The sequence below is a fragment of the Macaca mulatta genome, chromosome 19, assembly GCF_049350105.2.
Source record: "Macaca mulatta isolate MMU2019108-1 chromosome 19, T2T-MMU8v2.0, whole genome shotgun sequence".
NCBI lineage: Eukaryota > Metazoa > Chordata > Mammalia > Primates > Cercopithecidae > Macaca > Macaca mulatta.
In genome coordinates this window covers 21,825,490-21,852,113 of record NC_133424.1, presented here as the reverse complement: position 1 = coordinate 21,852,113, position 26,624 = coordinate 21,825,490, and the positions used below count along the sequence as shown (strand labels likewise).

Below are 26,624 nucleotides of genomic sequence, written 5' to 3'. Positions count from 1 at the left end.
CTAGTATTTCTTGCCTAAAACCCACAAAAGTGTCTACAAGTCTCCTGGCATATCCCAACCCCCAGACAGTGAATCTGCAGCAGCAACCTGTTTTCACCACCTACCTAGGTGGAGACCACTTGTTCATAATCTCATTTGCCTGCATGGACCCAGAAGTAAATCAGAGTACAGCCCCACCTGGGCCACTATCTCCAGAACAAACAATCCAGTTACATTGCATTCTTCCCCACCCATGGGTTTTCTTTTTCTACATGTGTATGTGTGCAGGGTTGTTTATGGGTAAAATTGTGTCATGGGGGTTTGGTGTAGGTGATTTTGTCACTGAGGTACTAAGCATAGCAGCAAAGAGTTATTTTTTTCTGATCCTCTTTGTCTTTTCATCCTCCATTCTCAACTAGGCCCCTGTGACTGTTTCTCCTTTGTGTCCATGTGTTCTTGTTATTTAGCTTTTACTTATAAATGATAACATGGATTTGGTTTTGTGTTTCTGCATTAGTTTTCTAAGGCTAATGGTCTCCAGCGCCATCCCTGTTGCTGCAGAGATCTTAATCTTGGTGTTGTTTTATGGCCACATAATCTTCCATGATGTTTGTGTACCATATTTTGTTTTTATTCTTTATTTTTTTTGAAGACAGTGTCTCACTGTGTCACATAGGCTGAAGTGCAGTGGTACAGTTGTGGCTCACTTCAGCCTCAACCTCCAAGGCTCAAGGGGTCCTCCTACCTCAGCCCATTAAGTAACTGGGACTACAGGCACACACTACCACGTCTGACTAATTTTTTTCATATTTTGTAGAGATGAGGTTTTGCCATGCTGCCCAGGCTCGTCTTGAACTCTTGAGCTAAGGTAATCCACCTGCCTCAGCCTCCCAAAGTGCTGGGATTATAAGAATGAGCTTTGTTGTCTGACCATACCATATTTTTTCCAATCTAGGCTACCATTGATAGGCATTGAGGTTTATTCCATGTCTTTGTTATTGTGAACAGTACTGAAATGAACATGCATGTGCATGTGACTTTATAGTAGAATAATTTATATTTCTTTGAATATACACCCAATTAAGAGGTTGCTGGGTCCAATGGTAATTCTGTTTTTAGTTCTGTGAGGAATCGCCACACTGCTTTTCACAATGGTTGAACTAATTTACACTCCCACCAGCAGTGTATAAGCATTCCCTTTTGTCTGCAACCTTGCCAGTATCTGTTAGTGACTATTTTTTTCTTTTGAGACAGAGTCTCACTCTGTGACCCAGGCTGGAGTTCAGTGGCATGATCTTGACTCACTGCAACCTCTGCCTCATGGGTTCAAGCAATTCTCATGCCTCAGCCTCTTGAGCGCTGGAACTACAGACATGCACCACCACGCCCTGCTAATTCTTGTATTTTCAGTAGAGATGAAGTTTTCCTATATTGGCCAGGCTGGTCTGGAACTCCTGACCTCAAGTGATCCACCTGCCTTGGACTCCCAAAGTGCTAGAATTACAGGCATGTGACACCACACCCAGCTAATTTTTGTATTTTTAGTAGAGGCAGGGTTTCACCACTTTGGCCAGGCTGGTATCGACCTTCTTACCTCAAGTGATTCACCTGCCTCAGCCTCCCAAAATGCTGGGATTACAGATGTGAGCCACTGCTCCCAGCTTATTCCAGCACCATTTATTAAATAGGAAATTCTTCCCACATTCCTCTTGTCAGCTTTGTCAAAGATCAGATAGTTGGAGGTGTGTGGCATTATTTCTGGGCTCTCTATTCTGTTGCATTTTTGTATGCATCTCTTTTTGTATCAGTATTATGCTGCTTTGATTACTGTAACCCTTTAATGTAGTTTGAAGAGGGGTAATGTAATGCTTCCAGCTTTGTTCTTTTTGCTTAAAATTGCCTTGGCTATTCAGGCTCATTTTAGTTCCATATAAATTTTAAAATAGTTAATTTTTAGTTCTGTTTATAATGTTTTTGGTAGTTTGTTAGGAATAGCATTAAGTCAGTAAATTTCTTTGGGTAGTTTTGACATTTTAATGATATTAGTCTTTTCTATCCATGAGCATAAAATGGTTTTTCATTTGTTTGTGTCATCTCTCCTTTCTTTAAGCAGTGGTTGGTCATCTTGTCATAGAGATCTTTCACATTCCTAGTTAGCTGTATTCCTAGATATTTATGTGTGTGTATGTGGCAATTGTGAATGGCATTATGTTTTTTATTTGACTTTTGGCTTGGATGTTGATGTACAGGGATGCTACTGATTTAGTATCCTGAAACTTTGCTGAAGTTGCTTATCAGTTTAGAGAGGTTTTCTGCTGAGACTGTACCAATTCTATGTCGAATAGGAGTTTTGAGGGAAGGCATCCTTGTCTTGTGCCAGTTTTCAAGGAGGAATGCTTCCCACTTGTGTCCATTTAGTATGTTGGCTGTAAGTTTGTCAAAGATGACTCATTATTTTGAAGTATGTGCCTTCAGTGCCTAGCTTGTTGAGGGTTTTAAACATGAAGGATAGTAAATTATATTGAAAACTTTCTAGAATCTATTGAAATAATCCTGTGGTTTTTGTCTTTTGTTTTGGTTTATGTGATGAGTAACATTTTTTTACTCTTTTTAAAAATTTCTTCTAAAAAAGCAGGGGGATACACGTGCAGAATATGCAGGTTTGTTACATAGGTATATGTGCCATGGTGGTTTGGTGCGCCTATTCACCCATCCTCTAAATTCTGTCTCCTCACCATTCACCCCTCAACAGGTCCTCGTGGGTGTAGTTTCACTCTTGTGTCCATGTGTTCTTATTTTTCAGCTCCCACTTATGAATGAGAGCATGCAATGTTTGGTTTTCTGTTCCTGTGTTAGTTTGCTGAGGATGCTGGCTTTTAGCTTCATTCATGTTCCTGCAGAGGACATGATCTCATTCCTTTTGATGGCTGCATAGTATTCCATGGCATATATGTACCACATTTTCTTTATCCACTGTATCATTGATGGGCATTTGGGTTGGTTCCATGTCTTTGTTATTGTAACTAGTGCTGCGGTAAACATGCGCGTGCATGTGTCTTTATAGTAGAATGGTTTATATTCCTTTGGGTATATACCCAGTAATGGGATTGCTGGATCAAATGGTATTTCTGGTCTAGATCCTTGAGGAATGACCATACTGTCTTCCACAATGGTTAATTTGCCTTCCCACCAACAGTGTAAAAGTGTTCTATTTCTCCACAGCCTCACCAGCATCTGCTTCTCGACTTTTTATTATTTACCATTCTGACTGGTGTGAGATGTATCTCATTGTGGTTTTGATTTGCATTTCCCTGATGATCAGTGATGTTGAGATTTTTTTTTTCTTTCTTTCTTTCTTTTTTTTTTTTTTTTGAGTTGGAGTTTCACTCTTATTGCCCAGGCTGGAGTGCAATAGTGTGATCTTGGCTCACTGCAACCTCCACCTCCTGGGTTCAAGTGAATCTCCTGCCTCAGCCTCCCGAGTAGCTGGGATTACAGGCATGCGCCACCACGCCTGGCTAATTTTGTATTTTTAGTAGAGACAGGTTTCTCCATGTTGGCCAAACTGGTCTCGAACTCCTGACCTCAGGTGATCCAGCCGCCTCAGCTTACCAAAGTGCTGAGATTACAGGCATTAGCCACCATGCCCAGCTGAGTGTTTTTTCATATATTTGTTGGCCACATAAACATCTTCTTTTGAGAAGTGTCTTTTCATGTTTTGCCCACTTTGTGATGGGGTTATTTTTTCTTTTAAATTTGTATAAGTTTTTTTTTTTTTTGTATAAGTTCTTTTCTGGATATTAGACTTTGTCAGATGGGTAGATTGCAAAAAATTTCTCCTGTTCTCTCGGTTGCCTATTCACTCTGATGATAGTTTCTTTTGCTGTGCAGAAGCTCTTTAGTTTAATTAGATCCCGTTTGTCAAATTTTGGCTTTTGTTGCAATTGCTTTTGGTGTTTTTCTCATGAAGTCTTTCCTGTGCTTTTGTCCTGAATGGTATTGCCTAGGTTTTCATTTAGGGTTTTTATGGTTAAACATTTAAGTGTTTAACCCATCTTCAGTTAATTTTTGTGTAAGTTAACTTTTGTATAATTTTGTAAGGAAGGGGTCCAGTTTCAGTTTTCTGCATATGGCTAGCCGGTTTCCCCAGCACCATTTACTTAATAGAAGATCCTTTCCCCATTGCTTTTGTCAGGTTTGTCAAAGGTCAGATGGTTGTAAATGTGTGGTGTTAATTTCTGAGGTCTCTGTTCTGTTCCATTGGTTTTTAACATGAAGGGATGCTGAATTTTATCAAAGGTTTTTTTCTATTGAGATAATTATGTTTGGTTTTTTAAAATTAAAAGTTTATTAGCTTTTAATATAAGAATGAGAAATAAAAACCACATAAATTGTAACATTCTTTTTAAAATAAAATGGCTATTAATACTTGAATCTCCGGCCGGGCGCGGTGGCTCAAGCCTGTAATCCCAGCACTTTGGGAGGCCGAGACGGGCGGATCACGAGGTCAGGAGTTCGAGACCATCCTGGCTAACACGGTGAAACCCCGTCTCTACTAAAAAATACAAAAAACTAGCCGGGTGAGGTGGCGGGCGCCTGTAGTCCCGGCTACTCGGGAGGCTGAGGCAGGAGAATGGCGTAAAAACCTGGGAGGCAGAGCTTGCAGTGAGCTGAGATCCGGCCACTGCACTCCAGCCTGGGCGACACAGCGAGACTCCGTCTCAAAAAAAAAAAAAAAAAAAAAAAAAAAATACTTGAATCTCCAAGCTCTGAACTCCATAAACAATGTTTTATTTTTTTTTTTGAGGTGGTAGATTGTAATATTTTTATATCATTATTTAACATGTATTTATATGTCCTTTAAAAATGATGGAAATTGCAGCACAATATGATATGAAGCATTGCTATAGTGGAGGAAGTATTCCTGGCCCAGAAATGCTTTGTTTATGAGCAAGGTTCCTAGGATTAGATTTGAGAAAGTAGGAGAAATAGATTTCACATAGTTGAGAACACTAATCTCCTTTTAGTTTTTCAAATTTAGATGACATCAGTCTCCTAAAATTATTTTTTCCTTTCCTTTTAAAGCCTGAAATAAGTGTTCCTAAGGGTTAGGTGAGTTATTTCTTAAATAGCAGGATTTAATGGGACACCTACAGCTTGGTAGCATGTAGGATGATAAAACAGCTGTTCATATCACCTTCTATCATTAGGGTCCAATTATTTTTATTACATGTTAATTAACACTGCTCTTCAAAATCTTCCTTTACATTAAAGAAACTTCGGTGATCAATGCATATAGAGCACAGCTCTACAAGTAACTCCTTTTAAAAAGAGAAGGGCATTTTATGGAGATACAAGATATTCCAAATGTTTAATGTAATTGTAAGCTTTGATACTTGTAGAAGTATAAATGCTACAAACTTTCACAAAACCTTGCCTGAATGTTTTTCTTTTCCTTCTTTTGAAAGGGGATCTGGATGTCACCCAGGCTGGAGTGCAGTGGCATGATCACGGCCCACTGCAGCCTTGACCCCTGAGGCCCAAGTGATCCTCCCACCTCAGTCTCCTGAGTAGCTGGGACTACAGACACATGCCACCATATCCAACTAATTATTTTTATTTCTTCTTCTTATTATTATTTTACAGACAGGGTTTCACTGTGTTGAGTAGACTGGTCTTGAACTGCTGCGCTCAAGTAATCCTCCCACCTCAGCCTCCCAAAGTACTGAGATAATAGGCATGAATCACTATGCCCAGCGCATTTCTTTTGCATTTAATTTTGCATTTTTCTAAGAGATGGGGTCCCAATATGTTGTCCAGGTTGAAGTGCAGTAGCTATTTCTATAGACACCATCACGGTACACTGTAGCCTCCAATACCTGACCCCAAGCAATCCTCCAGCCCCAGCCCCCAAGTAGCTGGAACCTCAGGCATGCACCACCACACCCAGGTTCATTTTGAGAAGTTTGAGTATAAAGCTTTTAATTTTTTGCTTCAGTCAATGTCTGCCATCTTCAGGAGTGACTGAAACAAAAAATCAAATGCCTAACATTCAGGAGACAAATGCCAGGTGCACCTGTAGTCTCAGCCACTCGTGTGGCCAAGGCTAGAAGATGGCCCAAAGCCAGGAAGTTCTAGGCTGCAGTGCACCATGACTGCACCCGTGAACAGCCACTGCACTCCAGCCTGGACGACATAGCAAGACTCCCATCTCCTAAAGAAAAAAAACAAAACTCTCAAATGATGTTTTTCAAAGGTTTATAGCATTTATACTCATGCTGCGGTGCCTTGGAGGGCCCAAACTATATTAAAGCTTAAAAGTGCTATACTTTTTCTTCACTGTCACTGAACCACCATGTTGGTTGGCATTATGAAAATATATTTTAATACATTTATTTAACAAGATAAAAATTATCAGAAAATGAGAAGCACCATTTATAGTTCACAAGAAATGCAACATGGACTCCAATAGAATTAGATATTAATAACCAATACTTCCTCTGTTTATGACCCCAAACATGCTAAAATGCTAAAGTAATGCTTGCAAAGAATATGAATGACAAATGTTATCCAGCAGCTTTTTGGTATAAAATGATTGCCAATGACTAGCAGCTTCAAGGGTAACAGTAGGGAGGAAGAACCCTTGAATCCCTAACGATGCTGCAGTCAGCTCCTAAGTGGCTTTAGTTAGAGTCCCTTGTTTTAATGGTAATACTGCATTGATTCTAAAGGCATAGGCAGCAAAATGCGCAGGGGGAGAAAAACTGGAAGAAACATAAAAGTTATATGGTTAGTGTCTTTAAAGTCTAAAAATTTAAACTATTGTTTTAAAAAACCTAACATAGTTCACAGCTATCGGCCCACACCATAAGCAAATATCTGTGTGTGGGATGGGAGCCTTCATTTTGGAGTGGTTTTTGTAACTCTGTTTACATTAAAAATGACAGAAGAGTGTTTTGTTGCATTGACAAGGTCCCATTCTTTTCTATGGAGTATGATCCTTGTTGTCCATGAGTCTCTTGAATTTGAGCTCTTTCCTTTTGATGAAAACACTAATTTTGCTGGGTTTTGAGCAGGAAAGGTGATATTTGTCCAATGTTTGTAGATGGACAAATATCATCTACAAATGATAGATGAAGGTCGCATGACATTATAACCCCTCATTTCTCCCTTTAAGAGAGGATGGCTTGCCGGGCGCGGTGGCTCAAGCCTGTAATCCCAGCACTTTGGGAGGCCGAGACAGGCGGATCACGAGGTCAGGAGATCGAGACCATCCTGGCTAACACAGTGAAACCCCGTCTCTACTAAAAATACAAAAAAAACTAGCCGGGCGAGGTGGCGGCGCCTGTAGTCCCAGCTACTCGGGAGGCTGAGGCAGGAGAATGGCCTGAACCCGGGAGGCGGAGGTTGCAGTGAGCTGAGATACGGCACTGCATTCCAGCCTGGGCGACAGAGCGAGACTCCGTCTCAAAAAAAAAAAAAAAAAGAGGATGGCTTTAGAGTCCTGAATACCAATGAAGTTATCAGTGCTGAAAGACCTTCGTGTACCTGCTCCACACCAGTCTTTGTCTTCACATAATCTAGAAATAGCCTCTAGGTTCCGTGCTCTTTCTTGGCTAAGAGGAGAAAATAGAAAATTCAGGTTGTTGTCATCTGCGTAGGAGAGAAGGTCAAAGTAGTGTTTTGCACAAACTTAGCAGGAGCATTAATATTAAACTGAAGAAGCTCCGAAAAATGCCTTTCCATTTCATTCATGTCCTCAACTGTCATGTCCTTGAGGATCTGGCAGTAGTCCACAGTCCATACAGCCTGATCATCCGAAACCTTGGAGGCAAGAAGAATGGCTCCCAGAACAATCCTTTTCCAGTTAGTGGGACAAATGTTGATTTCAGCATAAGTTAAAAACGTTTTTCAGTAAACCAAAGTTACTGTTGTACATTCAGCTGTTAGCTGCGCAGCACTAAAAAGAGTACAAACAAATCTGTAAATAAACTTGTGCTCAGGATCATGCTTAAAGTATTCCTGTGGAACTTTTTCTCGTGTAAGTGGATGTGATCTCTCATCAGAAATATCCAGGGATCTATTTGCATCTCTGTTCTTTATGTGGTAATATATCTCTGAGGTCACACATTTTACTGTGGTTCTAAGATTAGGCTGGTTGACTGTTCTGTCATCTAGAAATATTGTTGAGCATGAGCTATACTTTTTAATAAGCTGTCCTGGAGATACATGATTTAAGTGGTTTCTTTTCCTCTTTTCTCGCACATCGGTTTGAGATTTGCTCAGGAAAATTGTGCTTGCCCTTGGATGGTCAGAAGGGTTTGACTCCAAGGCTAAATCTTCGGGCATCTCGCGGTTGCTGACGTGCTGCAGGTGGTGGCCCTGGCCCGCTCCTAAATCCAACTTGGCAAGCTCCACAGCAGCCGGAGCTACCGCCACCGCATCCCCTACCCGGATGCCGCCTCATAGACGTCGGATGCGCAGTACACCTCAGACCCTGCGCACTTACCCAGCTTGAGGCTGGTACTGGGGGACACGCAATAGGTCAGCGTGTTTCCCATGGGGCGCCTTCGCTTCTCTCCGCTGCCTCCGGCGCCTTCGCTAGCCCCCCTACTCCGAGGCCCTGCGCAGCACCCCGTCCCCCAACAATGGCGCTGTCGGGGCTGCACCGCGCAAGCAGATGCCTCCTTTCCTCAGTTTGCCCACCCACCCCGCGACCCACCCCGGGCAGGCCTTGGGCCTCCTCGCACCCTAGTGCCGCTGCCGCGGCCTCCCCAAGCTGACTCCTCTCCAGATAATTATGTGTTTTTGTATTTTGTTCTCTTTATGTGATGGATTACATTTATTGATTTGCATATGTTGAACCAGCCTTGCATCCCAGGGATGAAGCCAACTTGATAGTGGTGGATACGTTTTTTGATGTGCTGCTGGATTCGGTTCTCCAGTATTTTTTTGAAGTTTTTCACATCAGTGCTCCTCAGGGATATTGGCCTGAAGTTTTTTTGTTGTTGTTGTTGTTGTTTGTTTGTTTTTTTTTGGTGTCTCTTAACAGTTTTGGTATCACAATGATGCTGTTTTTATATAATGAGTTGAAAAATAAGTCCCTTTTTCTCAATATTTTGAAATAATATTAGAAGTGGTACCAGCTCTTCTTTGTACATCTGGTAGAATTCATCTGCAAATTTGTCTGGTTCTTTTTTATTTGTGGTTGGCCATTTAAAACCAATTCAATTTTGGCACTTGTTATTGGTCTGTTGAGAGATTCAACTTCTTATTTGTTCAATCTTTGAAAGATGTATTTTCGCTCCAAGGTTATAGTCCTCAAGCTTGACCCAGATGAACTCTCTACTTATGTTCATGTTGCCTCAGTTTTTTCTTTTAGTTAGACATATTATTTAGAATGTGCCAGAGCAGCCTCTATAGGGTAGCTCTCCTTTGATTTACTCTGTTTGCTGTAACACCCAAGGATGCAGAGCCAAGTTGATCCCACCTAGAATCTGCACATAAGGTCTGGCGTCTGCCTGGGATTTACAAGACAGGGCCAGAAGACTTTGAATTGAGAATGTACTGAAAACCAACAGAAGGCATTTTCTATATTGCAAGATGTCAGCGTAGAAATCTTAAAGCTCCCATTTGAGAGTGTGGCTCTTTAAGCTTTTCAGATCTTGTTCAGTGACCTGCTACAGTTATGTGAGAGACTCCAGGTGTAAATAGAATCTGATGACAGAATCTGTAAGTGTAAACAAGCATCTTAGTGAGAGATCAAGGCCACAAAGTATCCAGAGCCATGACCACAACTATACCTACCTGTAAAATATGATACTGGCATAGAGTATTGTTGTTGCTCTTACCCAAAACCTAGCAAATCAGGATAGGTGATCCAGGTTCTAGAGCTCCACCAAGGCAGTTCCATCTTCTATTTAGAATCAGCATGAATTTCTCTCAGCCTGGCTTATCATCGGGCCATCAGCCCAGGGTCACTAAGAACCTTCTCACAATCACCTAGATGTCTTTGAGACATTTGAGGATGTCCAGGGAAGAATTGTGTCAGGCTGACAAGAGTGGTTGATTCTGCTTGTGTCTCAGTGTAAGAGAAATGGGTCATTCTGTGTTTTTTTTCTCCCCTCATATAAGAGATAACTTTGGTTTGTACCCAGATGAGAGTTTCTCCATTTCCTGTTACTTTGGTGAAAGACAAAGAGGAGGTCTGGTGACTCAAAAGATAAACTAATTGCTTCCATTTTGTAAGGTCATTAAAAAAATAGATGAAGCAGTCATGGTCCCTACCATCCGGAAACTTTTGGTCTAGACTAGCAACTGGATACATGGTTGAATTAAACAACATATGGTTGGTACGGTGAATGGATGTGTGCAGAGCAAAATAAAACTTTGGCCTCTTCAGCCGGGCGCTGTGGCTCATGCCTATAATCCCAGCACTTTAGGAGGCTGAGGCGGGTGGATCACCTGAGGTCGGGAGTTCGAGATCAGCCTGAACAACATGGAGAAACCCCATCTCCGCTAAAAAAATTATCTAGGCATGGTGATGCATGCCTGTAATTCCAGCTACTCGGGAGACTGAGGAGGAGAATCGCTTGAACCCAGGAGGCAGAAGTTGCAGTGAGCCAAGATCGTGCCATTGCACTCCAGCCTAGGCAACAAGAACGAAACTCCATCTCAAAAAACAAAAAACTTGGGCCACTTCTTTTTACATTGTTGTGTCTTCTGAGGTTATCACCTGAAGGGATATTTATGGACTGAAGAGGTGTTATTATTTGTGTATCTTTTACTTTATTGAGAATACATATTTATCTTCTAATAAAATTATTCCAGAAAACTTTAAAAAAGTCATTTAAATTGCTTGATAGTATAGTTATAAAATTGACAGAGCAGTGGCAAAAATAGATAAAAGTTACATAAAGTCTGGGATTTAAGTTTTTCTTAGGTAAGCTTAGGAAAAACAGAACTGGAAATACCCCAGTGGCATAGAGAACAGAATTCTACGTAGGGTCCTTTCCCTGCCCCATTTCTGTTCAGTTTCACCCTTTTTGAAGGCCTTCTTTAGGTCTGGCCCACTCTGGAGTCTTGCCTTTCAGAACTGTTTTATAAAGGTCAGAGTTTTGGCCAGTAAATCCTTCTGCCTTTCTAGAGTGGGTGCTAACAATTTCCTGCAACCCAAAAGCAGATAAATAAGAAAAATAAACTATACATTTTAACATCTTATTTCTTAAAATTTTGTATTAAAACCGGTGCTTACAGAAACATTCCATTTAGCAACGTGTTTTCTATTCCTGCAGTTCCAGTAGTTGCTCCACAAATCACAGACAAGTAAATATAAATAGAAAAAAATTTCTTAAACTCTTTCTATGCCCCACTCCTCTGTCTATATTTAGCTTTATTCTCTACATTTTTTAAAAAAAAATCAACGACAGAGAAACAAGAGGAAGAAGTAATAATGCTGGGCCCTTTATCTAAATCCTGAGACTTATTGAACACTTAGTATCAACTTCCAATGTGTTATGCCCAGCACAGTGCTCTGTATTATACTCTTGAGCACATAGTACCTGCTTAATAATTATTGCATTACTACATATGTACATGTTGTTTTCCAAATGCAGACTTATTCCAACATTGCTGCCTTCTGTTTCCTCTATAAACTTTAAAGAGCCAGCAAATAATATAAAACTTCAAGATGAAGTGTAGTTGTCTTCATTTGTACCAGAAGTATTTGTGTTGTGATAAGAGTGCTGAGTGTAAGGGACTCTGTGCTGTGCCTGCTTCTCTAACTAATGCTAATGATGAGCCCAGGGGGAGCAACATCAGCATTGACAGGGGACTTGTTTGAAACACCCATCCATGGACCCTTTCCAAACCTGCAGAATCACATTAGGTAGAGTGGGACCAACATTACCAAGTGATTTTTAAGTTCATTAAAGCTTGAGAGGCAATGCTTAGCTTAGTGGTTATCAGCCCAGGCTTCTCATTAGTATCACATAGCCAATTGGCAGAAACCTCTTGTTTCCTCCCCACAGCTCCTGTTTATTGTTGTGGATGGAAGCATCCATGTTGTTTTAATGAAGGGCCTCATGTGACTCTAAGGTGAGGCCAGAATCAAGTATGAGGGCTTCAAGATACATTCATGAGAGTTAAGTGCCACCTTTGCACTAAAGGGTGGTTACAGGACCTGTTCTGTTTGGGTTTGGTAGGGACAGGACAGTGTGGCCCATATTTTCATTACTGTAGCAGAAATTGCTGGTGTTTGTGGCAGGGGAGGGCACCTGAGGACAGGAAAGGAGAAACATATTTTTACATCCGTGGAGCAGCACGTTGTTCTTGAATCTCTTCTGTTATAAAGGAGAGAAATGGGTGAACTCTTTGGTCTTGGTCCTTCTGTCTGTGGGTCTGATGCTAGCAGGTAAGAAGATGGTGCTGACGTGTTTAAGGCAGTTTTCTCAAGATGCAAGTGTTAACTTGTTTAGAGAATTTCATCTGAAAAGGATTCCAAGAGAAGGAGGAGAAAGAGGAATTTTTTTTTCTTTCCAGCTAAGCATGTCTCAGATCAAGAGATTTGTCCATTCTTCTGGAGTCTCACGCATTTAGTATTTGCAAACCTTTACTTCTCTACTTGTGTTTTTCCTTACTAATGAGTTTAACTACTTTTTAAAATTCTAATGGTAGTCAAAGGTCTATGCAGAATATTTCTTTCCTATGTACTAGAGCCTTCTCTACATTCTCAATATCATAGCTTCTTATATGCCATGCAGAATTCCTGCCATGAATTTATGATCTGCACTATTAAAAATGTTCCCATTATGGCTGTTGAACATGGAAGGATGTGGATACTCAAGATTCCTATTGGGAAAAGCTGGGGTTTACATGGAGGATATGTAATGTTGAGGTTCCATCTGTGTTCTCCATTAGCTCTATGCAGAATAGGATTAAGAAAATACTTATTTAAATATGTGGCATTTATTACCCAGAAAGTTCAGGGAAAAAAATTGAGAGATACCTGCTCTGTAGGGTGCTAAAGAAAGACTACTTAAAATCATTATTGGAGCCGGGCGCGGTGGCTCATGCCTGTAATCCCAGCACTTTGGGAGGCTGAGGCGGGCGGGGCGGATCACAAGGTCAGGAGATCGAGACCATCCTGGCTAACGCAGCGAAACCCCATCTCTACTAAAAATACAAAAAATCAGCCGGGTGTTGTGGCGGGTGCCTGTAGTCCCAGCTACTCGGGAGGCTGAGACAGGAGAATGGTGTGAACCCGGGAGGCGGAGCTTGCAGTGAGCCGAGATCGTGCCACTGCACTCCAGCTTAGGGGACAGAGCGAGACTCTGTCTCCAAAAAAATAATAAATAAATAAATAAAATCATTATTGAGAATTACAGAACATTGGAGATACCTGTATCTTGAACTTTGCATAAAACTGATATTTCTGTATGATTGAATTCAGACTATAATTTACTTTTTGAGGGGCCATATCTAGGCGATGATGCTGTGTTCTTCTATGTGCATCAGCACACCATAAAAGTTTGTCCTAATGTGGTTAATATTAATAATTTACTTGGTTAAAAAGCGCTCCGATATTTCTTTCACTACAGAGTTAACTATTTTTCTTGTCATTATTAGGTATCTTTATGCAGACAATGTGCATAAGCCATCACATTTAATGTGGCAGGTGCCCTTTTTTCTTAGGTTTTCTTTGCATATAGCTGTCTTTGGAAAATGAAGTCTCTTTGTTTACAGGCCAGAAAAATGAGGCAAAACACAGGCTCTTCCAGCTACTGGATGTTTCACAGAATTTTCTTTTGGGACTAAAAACATTGGCATTACTAGTGAGCTCATTAGAAATTCAGAAACTCAGACTTCATTCCAGATCTTCTGAAAAAAAGTCTGCACAAGATTTCCAGTTTATTGTACACATTAAAATTCAAGAGGTGCCTTCTAACTGAACATCTCTTTTTTGTCTGAAAAATATACACAGCTCATTCTTTATGATGTAAATATTGCACTAAAAAATGTATATGTTTGTGTTTATGCTCTTAATTTTATACTTTATTATCTAAAAAGTATCATATATACACTGGTGTTGTGGATCTTATGCCATTCTCTTCTCTCAGAGTTAGAGGATATTTTAGAGAATATTTCTGGGTTAAAAATTACTGCAAATTTTCAGTTATTTCTATTAATCAGAACCAATTCTCTTTACTCTGTTGTTTCATTATAATTAAAATGATAACTTCTGCTCATGGCCACTTGGTAAATATATGTGTGTCTCTGTGCTTATGTTTTTCAGGGGCCATTGACATTTAGGGATGTGGCCATAGAATTCTCTCTGGAGGAGTGGCAATGCCTGGACACTGCTCAGCAGGGTTTGTATAGGAAAGTGATGTTAGAGAACTACAGAAACCTGGTCTTCTTGGGTAAGAATACCTTTAATACACAATTTCTAATATACCCTAAAGATTTCCTTTCTTTTTTTTTGTGGAATGATTTTTGGTAATTTATGCTTTGCATAAATGAGTTTCTGATCCGTTTTTTCAAGAAAATCTTGAGACTTTGTCTGTGTGGAAAAGAATGTCTTCAAGATGTTTCATCTTGACCTGAACTTCCCACGTTCCAAAGCTGATCTGTATCCTTCACTCTAGATCAGTGGTAATTCCAGAAATTTAGTGGCATAAAATATTGTTGCCCATGATTTTAGGCCGGACATGGTGGCTCACTCCTGTAATCTCAGCACTTTGGGAGGCTGAGGCAGGTGGGTCACGAGGTCAAGGAGTTTGAGACCAGCCTGGCCAACAAAGTGAAAATACAAAAATTAGCCGGGCATGGTGGCACGTGCCTGTAGTCCCAACTACTCAGGAAGCTGAGGCAGGAGAGTCGCTTGAACCCAGGAGAACAGGGGTTGTAGTGAGCCAAGATCATGCCACTGCACTCCAGCCTTGGCAACAGAGTGAGACTCCATCTCAAAAATAAATAAATGTGTATGTATATTTGCCCATATTTTAAAATCTATTCGTCACCACCAATTTTTTGATTCATGAGTACTGGATAGTGAAATTAAGGACCTACAAGTTTTAAATATTTTCTAAATATTTAGAAATTTCTCTCATTAATTAGTATTTTGGGATTATTCTAGAATATTCTATCACCTCCTCTTTACTAAGCATACGACTAGGATGCTAATTGGAGAATATGAGAAAGATTCATGTTATTTATTTCTAATAAAGCAGGTATTGCTGTCACTAAGCCAGACCTGATCACCTGTCTGGAGCAACGAAAGGAGCCCTGGAATATAAAGAGACATGAGATGGTAGCCAAACCCTCAGGTAGGTGAGAGTGAACACAACAGATGACACAGATGAGAGGTCCAAAGGTCAAAGAGAAAACCGATCATTAAAATGTGATTTGGGGCCGGGCGCGGTGGCTCACGCCTGTAATCCCAGCACTTTGGGAGGCCGAGGCGGGCGGATCACAAGGTCAGGAGATCGAGACCACGGTGAAACCCCGTCTCTACTAAAAATACAAAAAATTAGCCGGGCGCGGTTGTGGGCGCCTGTAGTCCCAGCTACTCGGGAGGCTGAGGCAGGAGAATGGCGTGAACCCGGGAGGCGGAGCTTGCAGTGAGCCGAGATCGCGCCACTGCACTCCAGCTTGGGCGACAGAGTGAGACTCCGTCTCAAAAAAAAAAAAAAAAAAAAAAAAAAAAAAAAAATGTGATTTGGGAAGCTGTGTTCCAAAGGAAATAGTTTCTGGGACGCCTGAGTGTTTTTGTTTTTTGGGTTTTTAAAATTTTTTATTTACTTTATTTTTTATTTTTATTTTTATTTTTTTTGCTGTCATGTAGGGGCATCTTCTGTCTTATGCTTTTTAAATTCTTTAAATATTCTACTTTCCTTTTGGTGATCTTCCTTCAAGTTTACAGTGAAAGCCAGAGTCCTTTTAATGGTGTATAAAAGACTGTACAATCTGCCTGCTTTTCCATTATTTTGGAGTACACACAGATATCTGCATGATTTTGGGAAACTCTATGTTAAACTATTTTTTAGTTCTCTTTTTTCATCCTGTCTGAAATGTGTGAAAGTAGTGATTTCTGTTCCATTGATTTGTTTGTTAATCTTTCTGCACATTCCGTCCTGTTTTTACTACTATATTCTTGAAATACAGTTAGAAATTATAAAGTATAATACCCCTCTGCTTTGTTCTTTTGCCTCAAGATTGCTTTGGCTTTTCGAAGCTTATTGCAGTTTCTTGTAAATTTTAGAATTGTATTTTTTATTACTGTGAAAAAAATGTCACTGGAATTTTAATAGGAAGTTTATTGAAGCTATAGACTAGATAATATGACACTTTAACAATATTTATTCTTTCAATCCATGGACATGAAGTATTTTAAAATTTGTGTCTTCAATAATTTATTTCATTGGTATCTTACATCTTTTTTGTTTTGTTTTGTTTTTTGAGAAGGAGTCTCGCTTTTGCCAGGTTGGAGTGCAGTGGCGTGATCTTGACTCACTGCAACTTCCGCCTCCTGGGTTCAAGCAATCTTCCTGCCTCAGACTCCTGCATAGCTGGGACTACAGGCGCATGCCACCACACCCAGCTAATTTTTTGTATTTTTGGTAGAGACAGGGTTTCACCATGTTGGTCAGATTGACCTCGTGATCTGCCTGCCTCGGCCTCCCAAAGTGTTGGGATTACAGGCGTGAGCCACTGTGCCGGTCTATCTTATATCTTTTAATGTAAAGATTTTTTTTACCTTCTTGGTTAAATTTGCTCTCAGAAATTTATTATTTTAATGCTATTGTAAATAAGATTGTTTTCTTAATTGTATCAGATGGTTTAAATTTATGGAACAATAATTTATACTTGTAGGTTAATTTTATATTTTGCTAATTTACCGAGTGTATTTATTGCTTTAGACAAATTTCAGTGTAGTGTTTATTTTTTATATGTATAAGATCATATGATGCACAACTAGTAACTTTTACTTATCTTCATTTTCAGTGGCTTTTTAAAAATGTTTTTGACTCATCATTCTGCCACTTACTTCCAGTCCTACGTTAAAATAGAAGCATTGACAGCACAATACAGTTTTGCATTGGTGTCTGTGAATTTGATAGAGCAGACACCTCTTCACCTTTTTGTTTGTTTGTTTTTGTGTGTTTTTTTTTTTGAGACGGCGTTTGGCTACTGTTGCCCAGGCAGGAGTGCAGTGGCGCGATCTCTGGCTGACTGCAACCTCCGCCTCCGGGGTTCAAGCAATTCTCTGTCTCAAAAAAAAAAAAAAAAAAAGAGAAGAAGAAAAAGAAAAACTAATGGTTTCAAAAACACGTAACATAAAATTTACCATCTTAAATCTTTTTTTTTTTTTTTTTTTTTTTTTTTTTTGAGACAGAGTCTCGCTCTGTCGCCCAGGCTGGAGTGCAATAGCGTGATCTCGGCTCACTGCATCCTCCAACTTCTGGGTTCAAGCAGTTCTCCTGCCTCAGCCTCCTGGGTAGCTGGGATTATAGGTGCCCGCCACCACGCCTGGGTAATTTTTTCGATTGTTGGTAGAGACAGGGTTTCACCATGTTCGCCAGGCTAGTCTTGAATTCCTGGCCTCAAGTGATCCCTCCGCCTCAGCCTTTCAAAGTGCTGGGATTACAGGCATGAACCACTGCGCCCAGCCTACCAAAAATTTCTTTAAGTGTACGTTTCAGGGCCAGACCTGGTGGTGGCTCACAACTGTAATCCCAGGATTTCGGGAGGTCAAGAAAGGAGGATCACTTGAGCCCAAAAGTTTGTGACCAGCCAGAGCAACACGGGGAGATTCCTTCTCCACAAAATTATTTTAAAAATTGCCAGGCATGGTGGTGTGCACCTGTGGTTTCAGCTGCTTGGGAAATTGAGAGAAGAGAATTACTTGAGCCTGGAAGTTTGAGGCTGAAGGTAGTTGTGCCACTGCACTCCAGCTTGGGTGACAGAGTGAGACTGTCTCATAAACAAAAGAAAGTTTTACAGGCCAGGCGTGGTGGCTCATGCCTGTAATCCCAGCACTTTGGGAGGCTGAGGCCGGCAGACTACCGGAGGTCAGGAGTTCAAGACCAGCCTGACCAGCATAGTGAAACCCCATCTCTACTAAAAATACAAAAATTAGCGGGGCCTTGTGACAGGTGCCTGTAATCCCAGCTACTCGAGAGGCTGAGGCAGGAGAATTGCTTGAACCCGGGAGCCAGAGGTTGCAGTAGCCAAGATTGCCCCATTGCCCTTCAGCCTGGGCAACAAGAGTGAAATATCATCTCAAAAATAATAATAATAATTACATTTTAACCATGTTAAGTAGATTCACATTGGTATGCCAAAGACTTACAGAAATTTTACATCTTATGAAACTAAAAATACCCAATAAGTAACAACAACCCATTTTGCCCTCTACCTAGCCCTTGACAAGCACCCTTCCACTTTCTGTTTTTATGAGTGTGACTATTTAAGATATCTCATGTAAGTGGAATAATACAGTGTCCATCATTTTGTTTCTGGCTTATTTCAGGTGATGTAATATTCTCAAAATTTATCTTAAAATGTGACAAGATTTTCTTCTTTAAGTCTGAATAATATTCCATTTTATGTATATGTTACATTTTTGATGTGTTCATAAATCAAGAGACACCCGGGTTGCCTCAGCCTTTTGACTTTTGTGAATACTGGTACAATAATCATAGATGTTCAAATATGTCTTCTAGGTCTTTTGTTGCATATTTTGAATATAGATTCATTAATGGAGTTGCTGTATTTGATAATAATTCCATTTTTAATTATTTGAGAAACATAACATTTTAAAATGATGTCTACATCTTTGTTTTCTACCAGCATCAACAGAGGTTTCATTTTCATTGCATCATCAACAGATTGGGCGTCTTTAAATAATTTATAGTGGCCATTGTAATGGATGTGAGGTGATTTCGTTTTTCATTTTTATTTTTATGCGTTTCTCTACAAATTATTAATTTGTAATTTGGTCAGGCTGGTCTTGAACTTGTAACCTCAGGTGATCCACCCACCTCGGCCTCCAAAGTGCTGGGATTACAGGTGTGAACCACTGCGCCTGGCCTGAATATTAACTCTTATCACATGTGACTTGCAAATATTTTCACCCATTTCTTATGAGGCATTTTCACACAATTGAATGTTTTTTTTTCTAATGTGGAGAAATTTTGAAGTAGAGTGTAGTTAAATTTTTCTGTTTTTTTGTTATTGTTCATGCATTTAATGTTGTAGCTAAAAAAATGATGCCAAGACCCATGTCATGACTTTTTTCTATTTTGTTCTAAGAGATTTGTTTTCTTTTATGTAAGTATTTTATTGAAAACTTTTTTTATATATGGTTCAAGGAAATGATCCAACTTTATCAATGTTGATATTTAGTTCTTAACATTATTTTTTGAAAAAATTATCTTTTCTCTATTGTATGTTCATGGCAGCTTTGTGGAAGTTCATCTAATCATATACTCAAGGGTTCATTTCTGAACTCTATTCTGCTCTTTCATCTGTTTATCTGTCTTTGTATTAGTACCATACTGTTACTGTTAGTGTAGCTTTTAATGTTTTAAAATCAGGAAGTATAATGCCTCTGTTCTTTTCATGGGTGTTTGGTTAGTTATAGTTCACAAATATTTTAAAGAATATTTCTGTAATAACTGTGCTATTGAGATTTTTATAGAGATTGTACTGAATTTGTTCACCTCTGTAGGTTATATTGGTATCTCAACAAAATTAAAATGTTTGACCCTTAGCAGGAATATGTTGAAGAATGTATTTTAATTTAATTTTATTTTATTTATTAGAGACAGAGTCTTCCTATGTTGCCTAGGATAGTTTCTAACTCATGGGCTCAAGCAGTTCTCTTGCCTCAGCCTCCCAAAATGGTAGTATTACAGGTGTGAGCCATTGCACTCAGCTCATCTGTTTTATATTTAGATATTGTTGGATTTGCCAATTTTACTTTTGCTTTTAATTCCTAGTTTTATTCCGTTCTGGTCAGTTACCATGCAGTGCATGATTTTAGTCTTCTTAAATTTATTTGTTTGTTGTCGTTTTCAGACAAGATCATACTCTGTCACCCAGGCTGGAGTATAGTGTCATAATTTTGGCTCACTGTAACCTCAGCCTCCTTGACTCAAGTGATCTTTACACCTCAGCCTCCTGAGTAGCTGAGACTATGGGCATGCACTACCATGCCTGGCCAATTTTTTGATTATTTGTAGGGACGGGGTCTCACTATGTTACTGACACTTGTCTTATACTTGTGGTCCCAAGGGATCCTCTCACTTCCGTCTTCCAAATTGTTGAAATTATACATATCAGCCACTACACCCAGCTGGTATTCTTTAATAAGACTTGTTGTGTGTTCTAACACAATACATCAGGTATAAATAAGAATATTGTTTATTATTTTGCTTTTAACTGAAAAGTTTTGTACATGTGTGTTAAGCCTAGTTTGTCTGTGGTATGGTTTGGATGTCCATGTTCTGCAAACCTCATGCTGCAATGTAATCCTCCATGTTGGATGTGGAACTAGGTAGGGAGGTTTTTTAGTCATGGGGGCAAATTTCTCATAAATGCCTTGGCACCAGCCTTTTGATAATCAGAAAGTTTACACTTCATTAATTCAAATGAGAGCAGTTCATTAAAAGAAGCTGGCTTTTTTTATTTTTTCGAGATGGAGTTTCACTCTGTAGTCTAGGCTGGAGTGCAATGGCACCATCATGGCTCACTGCAACCTCCACCTCCCTGGTTCAAGGGATTCCCTTGCCTCAGCCTCCCAAATAGCTGGGATTACAGGCACCCACCACCATGCCCAGCTAATTTTTGTAGTTTTTTAGTAGAGATGGGATTTCACCATGTTGGTCAGGCTGGTCTCGAACTCCTGACCTCATTGACCTCCCAAAGTGCTTGGATTACAGGTGTGAGTCTCTGTGCCTGGCCTGAACCTGGCTTTTTCACCTCACACTTGCTCTTTTTCTTACCACATCCAGTTTCCATTCTTTGCATATGGCTAGTCAGTTCTCCCAGAACCATTTATTAAATAGGGAGTTCTTTCCTTATGGCTTGTTTTTGTCAGATTTTTCAAAGATCAGGTGGTTGTAGATATACAGTCTTATTTCGGAGTTCTTTATTCTGTTTCATAGGTCTATGTGTCTGTTTTTATGCCAGTGCCAGGCTGTTTTGATAACTACAACCTTGTAGCATAGTTTGAAGTTGGATAGCATGATGAATCCAGCTTTGTTCTTTTTGCTTAAGATTGTTTTGGCTATATGGGGCCTTTTTGGGTTCCATATTAATTTTAAAATAGTTTTCTCATTCTCCATCAATTATTATTATTATTATTATTATTTGACAGAGTGTCACTCTGACGCCCAGGCTGGAGTGCAGTGGCGCAATCTCGGCTCATTGCAACCTCCACCTCCTGGGTTCAAGCAGTTCTCCTGACTCAGTTTCCTGAGTAGCTGGGATCACAGTCATGCACCACCACACCCAGCTAATTTTTGTATTTTTAGTAGAGATGGGGTTTCACCATGCTGGCCAGGCTGGTCTTGAACTCCTAACCTCAACTGATCTGCCCGCCTCAGCCTCTCAAAGTGCTGGGATTACAGGTGAGAGCCACCATGCCTGGCCTGCATCAATGTTTATCAGGGATATTGGTTTTAAGTTTTTTTTTTTGTTGTTGTTGTTTTTATATCTCTGCCAAGTTGGGTATCAGAATGATGCTGATCTTATAAAATGAGTTAGGGAGGAGTTCCTCCTTTTCTTTCATTTAAAATGGTTTCAGAAGAGATGGTACCAGCTCTTCTTTGTATCTCTGGTAGAATCCATCTGTAAATCCATCTGGTCCCGGGCTTTTTTTGGTTGGTAGCCTATTTATTACTATCTCAATTTCAGAACTTGTTGGTCTATTCAGTGATTCAACTTCTTTCTGGTTCAGTCTTGGGAGGGTGTATGTGTCCAGTAATTTATCCATTTCTTCTAGATTTTCCAGTTTATATACATAGAGGTATTGATAGTATTTTCTGATGACTGTATTTCTTTTTTCTTCTTCTTCTTTTTTTTTTTTTTTTTTTTGAGATGAAGTCTTGCTCTTGTCCCCCAACCTGGAGTATGATGGTGCGATCTCGGCTCACTGCAACCTCCGCCTCCTGGGTTCAAGTGTTTCTCCTGCCTCGGCCCCCTGAGTAGCTGGGATTATAAGCGCCAGACACCATGCCTGTCTAATTTTATTTTATTTTATTTTTAGTAGAGACAGGGTTTCACTTTGTTGGCCAGGCCGCTCTGTAACTCGTGACCTCAGGTGATCCACCCACTTTGGCCTCCCAAAGTGCTGGGATTACAGGCATGATCCACCACGCCCAGCCCTGATGATTGTATTAATGTAGGGTCACTGCTGATATCTGCTTTATCATTTTTTATTGTGTCTATTTCATTCTTCCCTCTTTTCTTTATTAATCTAGCTAGTGGTCTATCTCTTATTTTTTTAAAAAACAGCTCCTAGATTTATTGATTTTTTTTTGAAGGGTTTTTTTGTGTCTTTTGTCTCCTATGGTTCCACTCTGATCCTGGTTATTTTTTGTCTTCTGCTGGCTTTGGGGTTTGTTTGCTCTTGGTTCTCTTTTTCTTTTAGTATTGATGTTAGGGAGTCAATTTGAGATCTTTCTAGCTTTTTGATGTGGGTACTTAGTGCTATTTTTTCCCCCTTAGCACTACGTTAGCTGCATTCCAGAGATTCTGGTATATTGCCTCTTTGTTCTTATTGGTTTCAAGTAATTTTTTGATTTCTGACTTAATTTTATTATTTACTCAGAAGTCATTCAGGAGTATGTTGCTAAATTTCCATGTAGTTGTGTGGTTTTGAGTGAGTTTCTTACTCTTGAGTTCTAATTTGATTGCACTGTGGTCTGAGAAACTGTTATGATTTCAATTCTTTTGAATTTGCTGAGGAATGTTTTACTTCCAATTATATAATCAATTTTAAGTAAGTGCCATGTGGCAATTAGAAGAATGTGTTGTGTTGTTTTTGGCTGGTGAGTTCTGTAAATATCTATCAGGTCCACTTGACCTATAGCTGAGTTCAAGTCCTGAATATCCTTGTTACTTTTCTTTCCCAAAGATCTGTCTAGTATTGGCAGTAGGGTGTTAAAGTCTCCCACTGTCATTTTTTGGGAGTCTAAGGCTCTTTGTAGGTATCTAAGTATGTTTTATAAATCTGAGTGCTGACTGGACATGTGGCTCATGCCTGTAATGCCAGCACTTTGGGAGGCCAAGGCAGGCAGATCCCCTGAGTTCAGGAGTTTGAGACCAGCCTAGCCAACATAGTGAAACCCTGTCTCTATTAAACATACAAATTAGCTGGGAATAGTGGTTGGTGCCTGTAATCTCACCTACTCAGGAAGCTGAGGCAGGAGAATCACTTGAAACTGCGAAGTGAAGGTTGCAGTGAGCCAAGATTGTGCCATTGCATTCTAGCCTGGGCAACAGAGTGAGATTCTATCTCAAAAAATAGATCAATAAGGCCAGTCATGGTGGCTCATGCCTGTAATGCCAGCACTTTTGGAGGCTGAGGCTGGCCGATCATGAGGTAAGGAGATCAAGACCATCCTGGCTAACAAGGTGAAACCCCGTCTCTACTAAAAATACAAAATATTAGCTGAGCATGGTAGCGAGCGCCTGTAGTCCCAGCTACTCAGGAGGCTGAGGCAGGAGAATGGCATGAACCCGGGAGGTGGAGCTTGTAGTGAGCCAAGATCATGCCACTGCACTCCAGCCTGGGTGACAGAGCGAGACTTGTTCTCAAAGAAAAGCAATCAATCAATAAAAACAAATCTGGGTGTTCATTGAATTGACCCTTTACCATTATGTAGTGTCCTTCCTTGTCTTTTTTGATCTTTGTTGGTTTAAAGTCTGTTTTATCATAAACTACTATTGCCACCCCTCCTTATTTTCTGATTTTATTTGCTTGGTAAATTTTTCTCCCTTTATTTTCAGGCTATGTGTGTCTTTGCATGTGAGATGGGTCTCTTGAATACAGCACACCAGTGAGTCTTGACTCTTTAACCAGCTTGCCATTCTGTCTTTTTCTTTTCTTTTTTTTTTTTTTTTTTTTTTTAGACAGAGTCTCACACTGTCGCCCAGGCTGGAGTCTTGAGTGCAGTGGCATGATCTCAGCTCACTGCCAGCTCAGCCTCCCAGGTTCACACCATTCTCCTGCCTCAGCCTCCCGAATAGGTGGGATTACAGGCACCTGCCGCCATGCCCGGCTAATTTTTTGTATTTTTAGTAGAGACGAGGTTTCACTGTGTTAGCTAGTATGGTCTTGATCTCTTGACCTCATGATCCACCCGCCTCGGCCTCCAAAAGTGCTGGGATTAATTGGGGCATTTAGTCCATTTAAATTTAAGGTTAATATTGTTATATGTGAATTTGATCCTGTTCTTGTGGTGCTAGCTGGTTATTTTGCAGACCTGTTGATGTAGTTGTTTCATAGTGTCACTGGTCTTTGTACTTCAGTGTGTTTTTCATTTGCTGGTAGTGGTTTCTTCTTTTCATATTTAGTGCTTCTTTCAGGAGCTCTTGCAAGGCAGGCCTAGTGGTGATGAATTCCCTTAGCATTTGTTTGTCTGAAAACAATTTCATTTCTCCTTCACTTACGAAGCTTAGTTTTGCTGGATATTCTGGGTTAGAAATTCATTTTTTTAAGAATGCTGAATATTGGCCCCCAATGTCTTCTGGCTTGTAGGGTGTCTTTTTAGAGGTCCAATTTTTAGTAGGCTACCTGGCCTTCCCTTTGGCTGCTCTTATCATTTTTTCCTGAAGTTTAACATTGAAGAATCTGATAATTATGTGTCTTGAGATTGATCTTTTCATGGAATATCTTACTGGAGTTCTCTGGATTTTCTGAATTTGATTGATGGCCTGTCTTGGAAAAGTTCTTCTGGATGATATCCTGAAGTATGTTTTCCAACTTGGTTCCATTCTTTCCATCTCTTCAGGGTACTGCAATCACTTGTAAGTTTGGTCTTTTTACATAATCCAATAGTTCTCGAAGATTTTTTTCATTCCTTTTTATTTTTATTTTTTCAATCTTATCTGCCTTATTTCAGCAATATACTCTTCAAGCTCTGAAATTCTTTTCCCTGCTTGGTCTACTCAGTTATTGATACTTGTGGTTGCATTGTGAAGTTCTCATGTTGTGTTTTTCAGTTGCATCAGGTCGGTCATGTTCATCTCTGAACTGATTATTTGGGTTAACAGCTCCTGTAATGTTTTTCATGGCTCTTAGCTTCTTTGCATTGGATTAGAACATGCTTCATTAGCTCACTGAAGTTCATTATTGCCCACCTTCTGTAGCCTACTTCTCTCAATTTATCCATCTCAGCCTTCTCCAGTTCTGTGCTCTTGTTGGAGATATGTTGTGATTATTTGGAGGGTAGAGACACTCTGGCTTTTTGAGTTTACAGCATTTTTTTATTGATTCTTCTCATTGTCATGAGTTTATCTAGCTTTGGTCTTTGAGGCTGCTGACCTTTGGATGGGGTATTTGTGGCGACATCTTTGTTGGTGCTGCTGTTGTTGCTTTCTGTTTTTCCTTTAACAGTCAGGCCCCTCTTCAGTAGGGCCGCTGTGATTTGCTTGGGATCTACTTCAGATCCTATTTGCCTGGGTTTCTCCCACACCTGGAGGTGTCACCAGTGGAGTCTGTAGAACAGCAGAGAGAACTGCCTGCTCCTTCATCTGTAAGCTTTATCCCAGATGGGCACTGAACTGATGACAGTGGGAATACTTCTTTATAAGTTGTCTTACAATGCCTGTTGGGGGGTCTCACCCAGTCAGGATGCACAAGATTCAGGAACCACTTAACAAAGCACTCTGGCTGCTGCTTGGTGAAGGGGGTGTGCTTCAGTGGGGGAAATTCCATACTTCTGGACTGTCCAGATTCCTCAGAGCCAGCAGGGGGAAAGACTAAGTCTGCTGATCTGCAGAAACCACCTCATTGTTACTATTTTACGTGTTTCTTGTAGATATGTCTTTTCTCATTTCCTGTGTTACTCCCTTAATTTTTGTTTAATTTTGTTGTGACATGTACTTTGATTATTGTTTATTTTGTTTTGCATACTTTCCATAAGTATAATGTAATCATCTTGAAATATAATGTAGCCATATTGAAAAACAGGTTACATAAAACATCTTAAAGTTATACTGTTATATTTTCCAATTTGTTATTAATATTAAAAGCCATATTATCTTACATTGTGTATCTACTAACAGATTTATGCAGATTTGTATCTTGTTTGTTATATCTAAATAAGAACTGTAAGGGTTTTATGCCCATCATTATGATAGTAAAAAATTCTGTATGTGTCTGTTATTTACATTTAATGGAGAGCTTTGTCTTTATATACGGTTTTTTGATACTTCTAGCATCATTTTGTTTTTCAACATAATGGACTCATTTTAGGATTTCTTTTTGTTTATATTCAGAGTCTCACTATGTTTCTCTGGCTGATCTTGAACTACTAGTCTCAAGTGATCTATCTGCCTTGACTTCCTAACGCTGTAAAATTATAGGCCTAGCCTCTGTGCCTGGCCACCATTTAACATTTTATGTAGGACTG

At 39.9% G+C, this 26,624-nt stretch overlaps 1 protein-coding gene and 1 pseudogene across 2 annotated transcripts in view; one reads left to right on the top strand and one right to left on the bottom strand.

The window, feature by feature from the left end:
- LOC693860 (uncharacterized) overlaps nt 1-26,624 on the top strand; it is a 47,204-nt gene that overhangs the window by 10,413 nt on the left and 10,167 nt on the right. Inside the window, 2 exon segments of the mRNA XM_028840126.2 lie at nt 14,273-14,399; nt 15,210-15,305. Coding sequence (XP_028695959.2) covers nt 14,273-14,399; nt 15,210-15,305 — 223 coding nt within the window.
- Nucleotides 4,722-8,617, bottom strand: LOC144336906 (cyclin-Y-like protein 1 pseudogene; annotated as a pseudogene). Its single transcript, XR_013409330.1, has 2 exons — nt 6,155-8,617; nt 4,722-5,222 (listed from the first exon to the last, which is right to left on the bottom strand). The product of XR_013409330.1 is annotated as a cyclin-Y-like protein 1 pseudogene (transcript).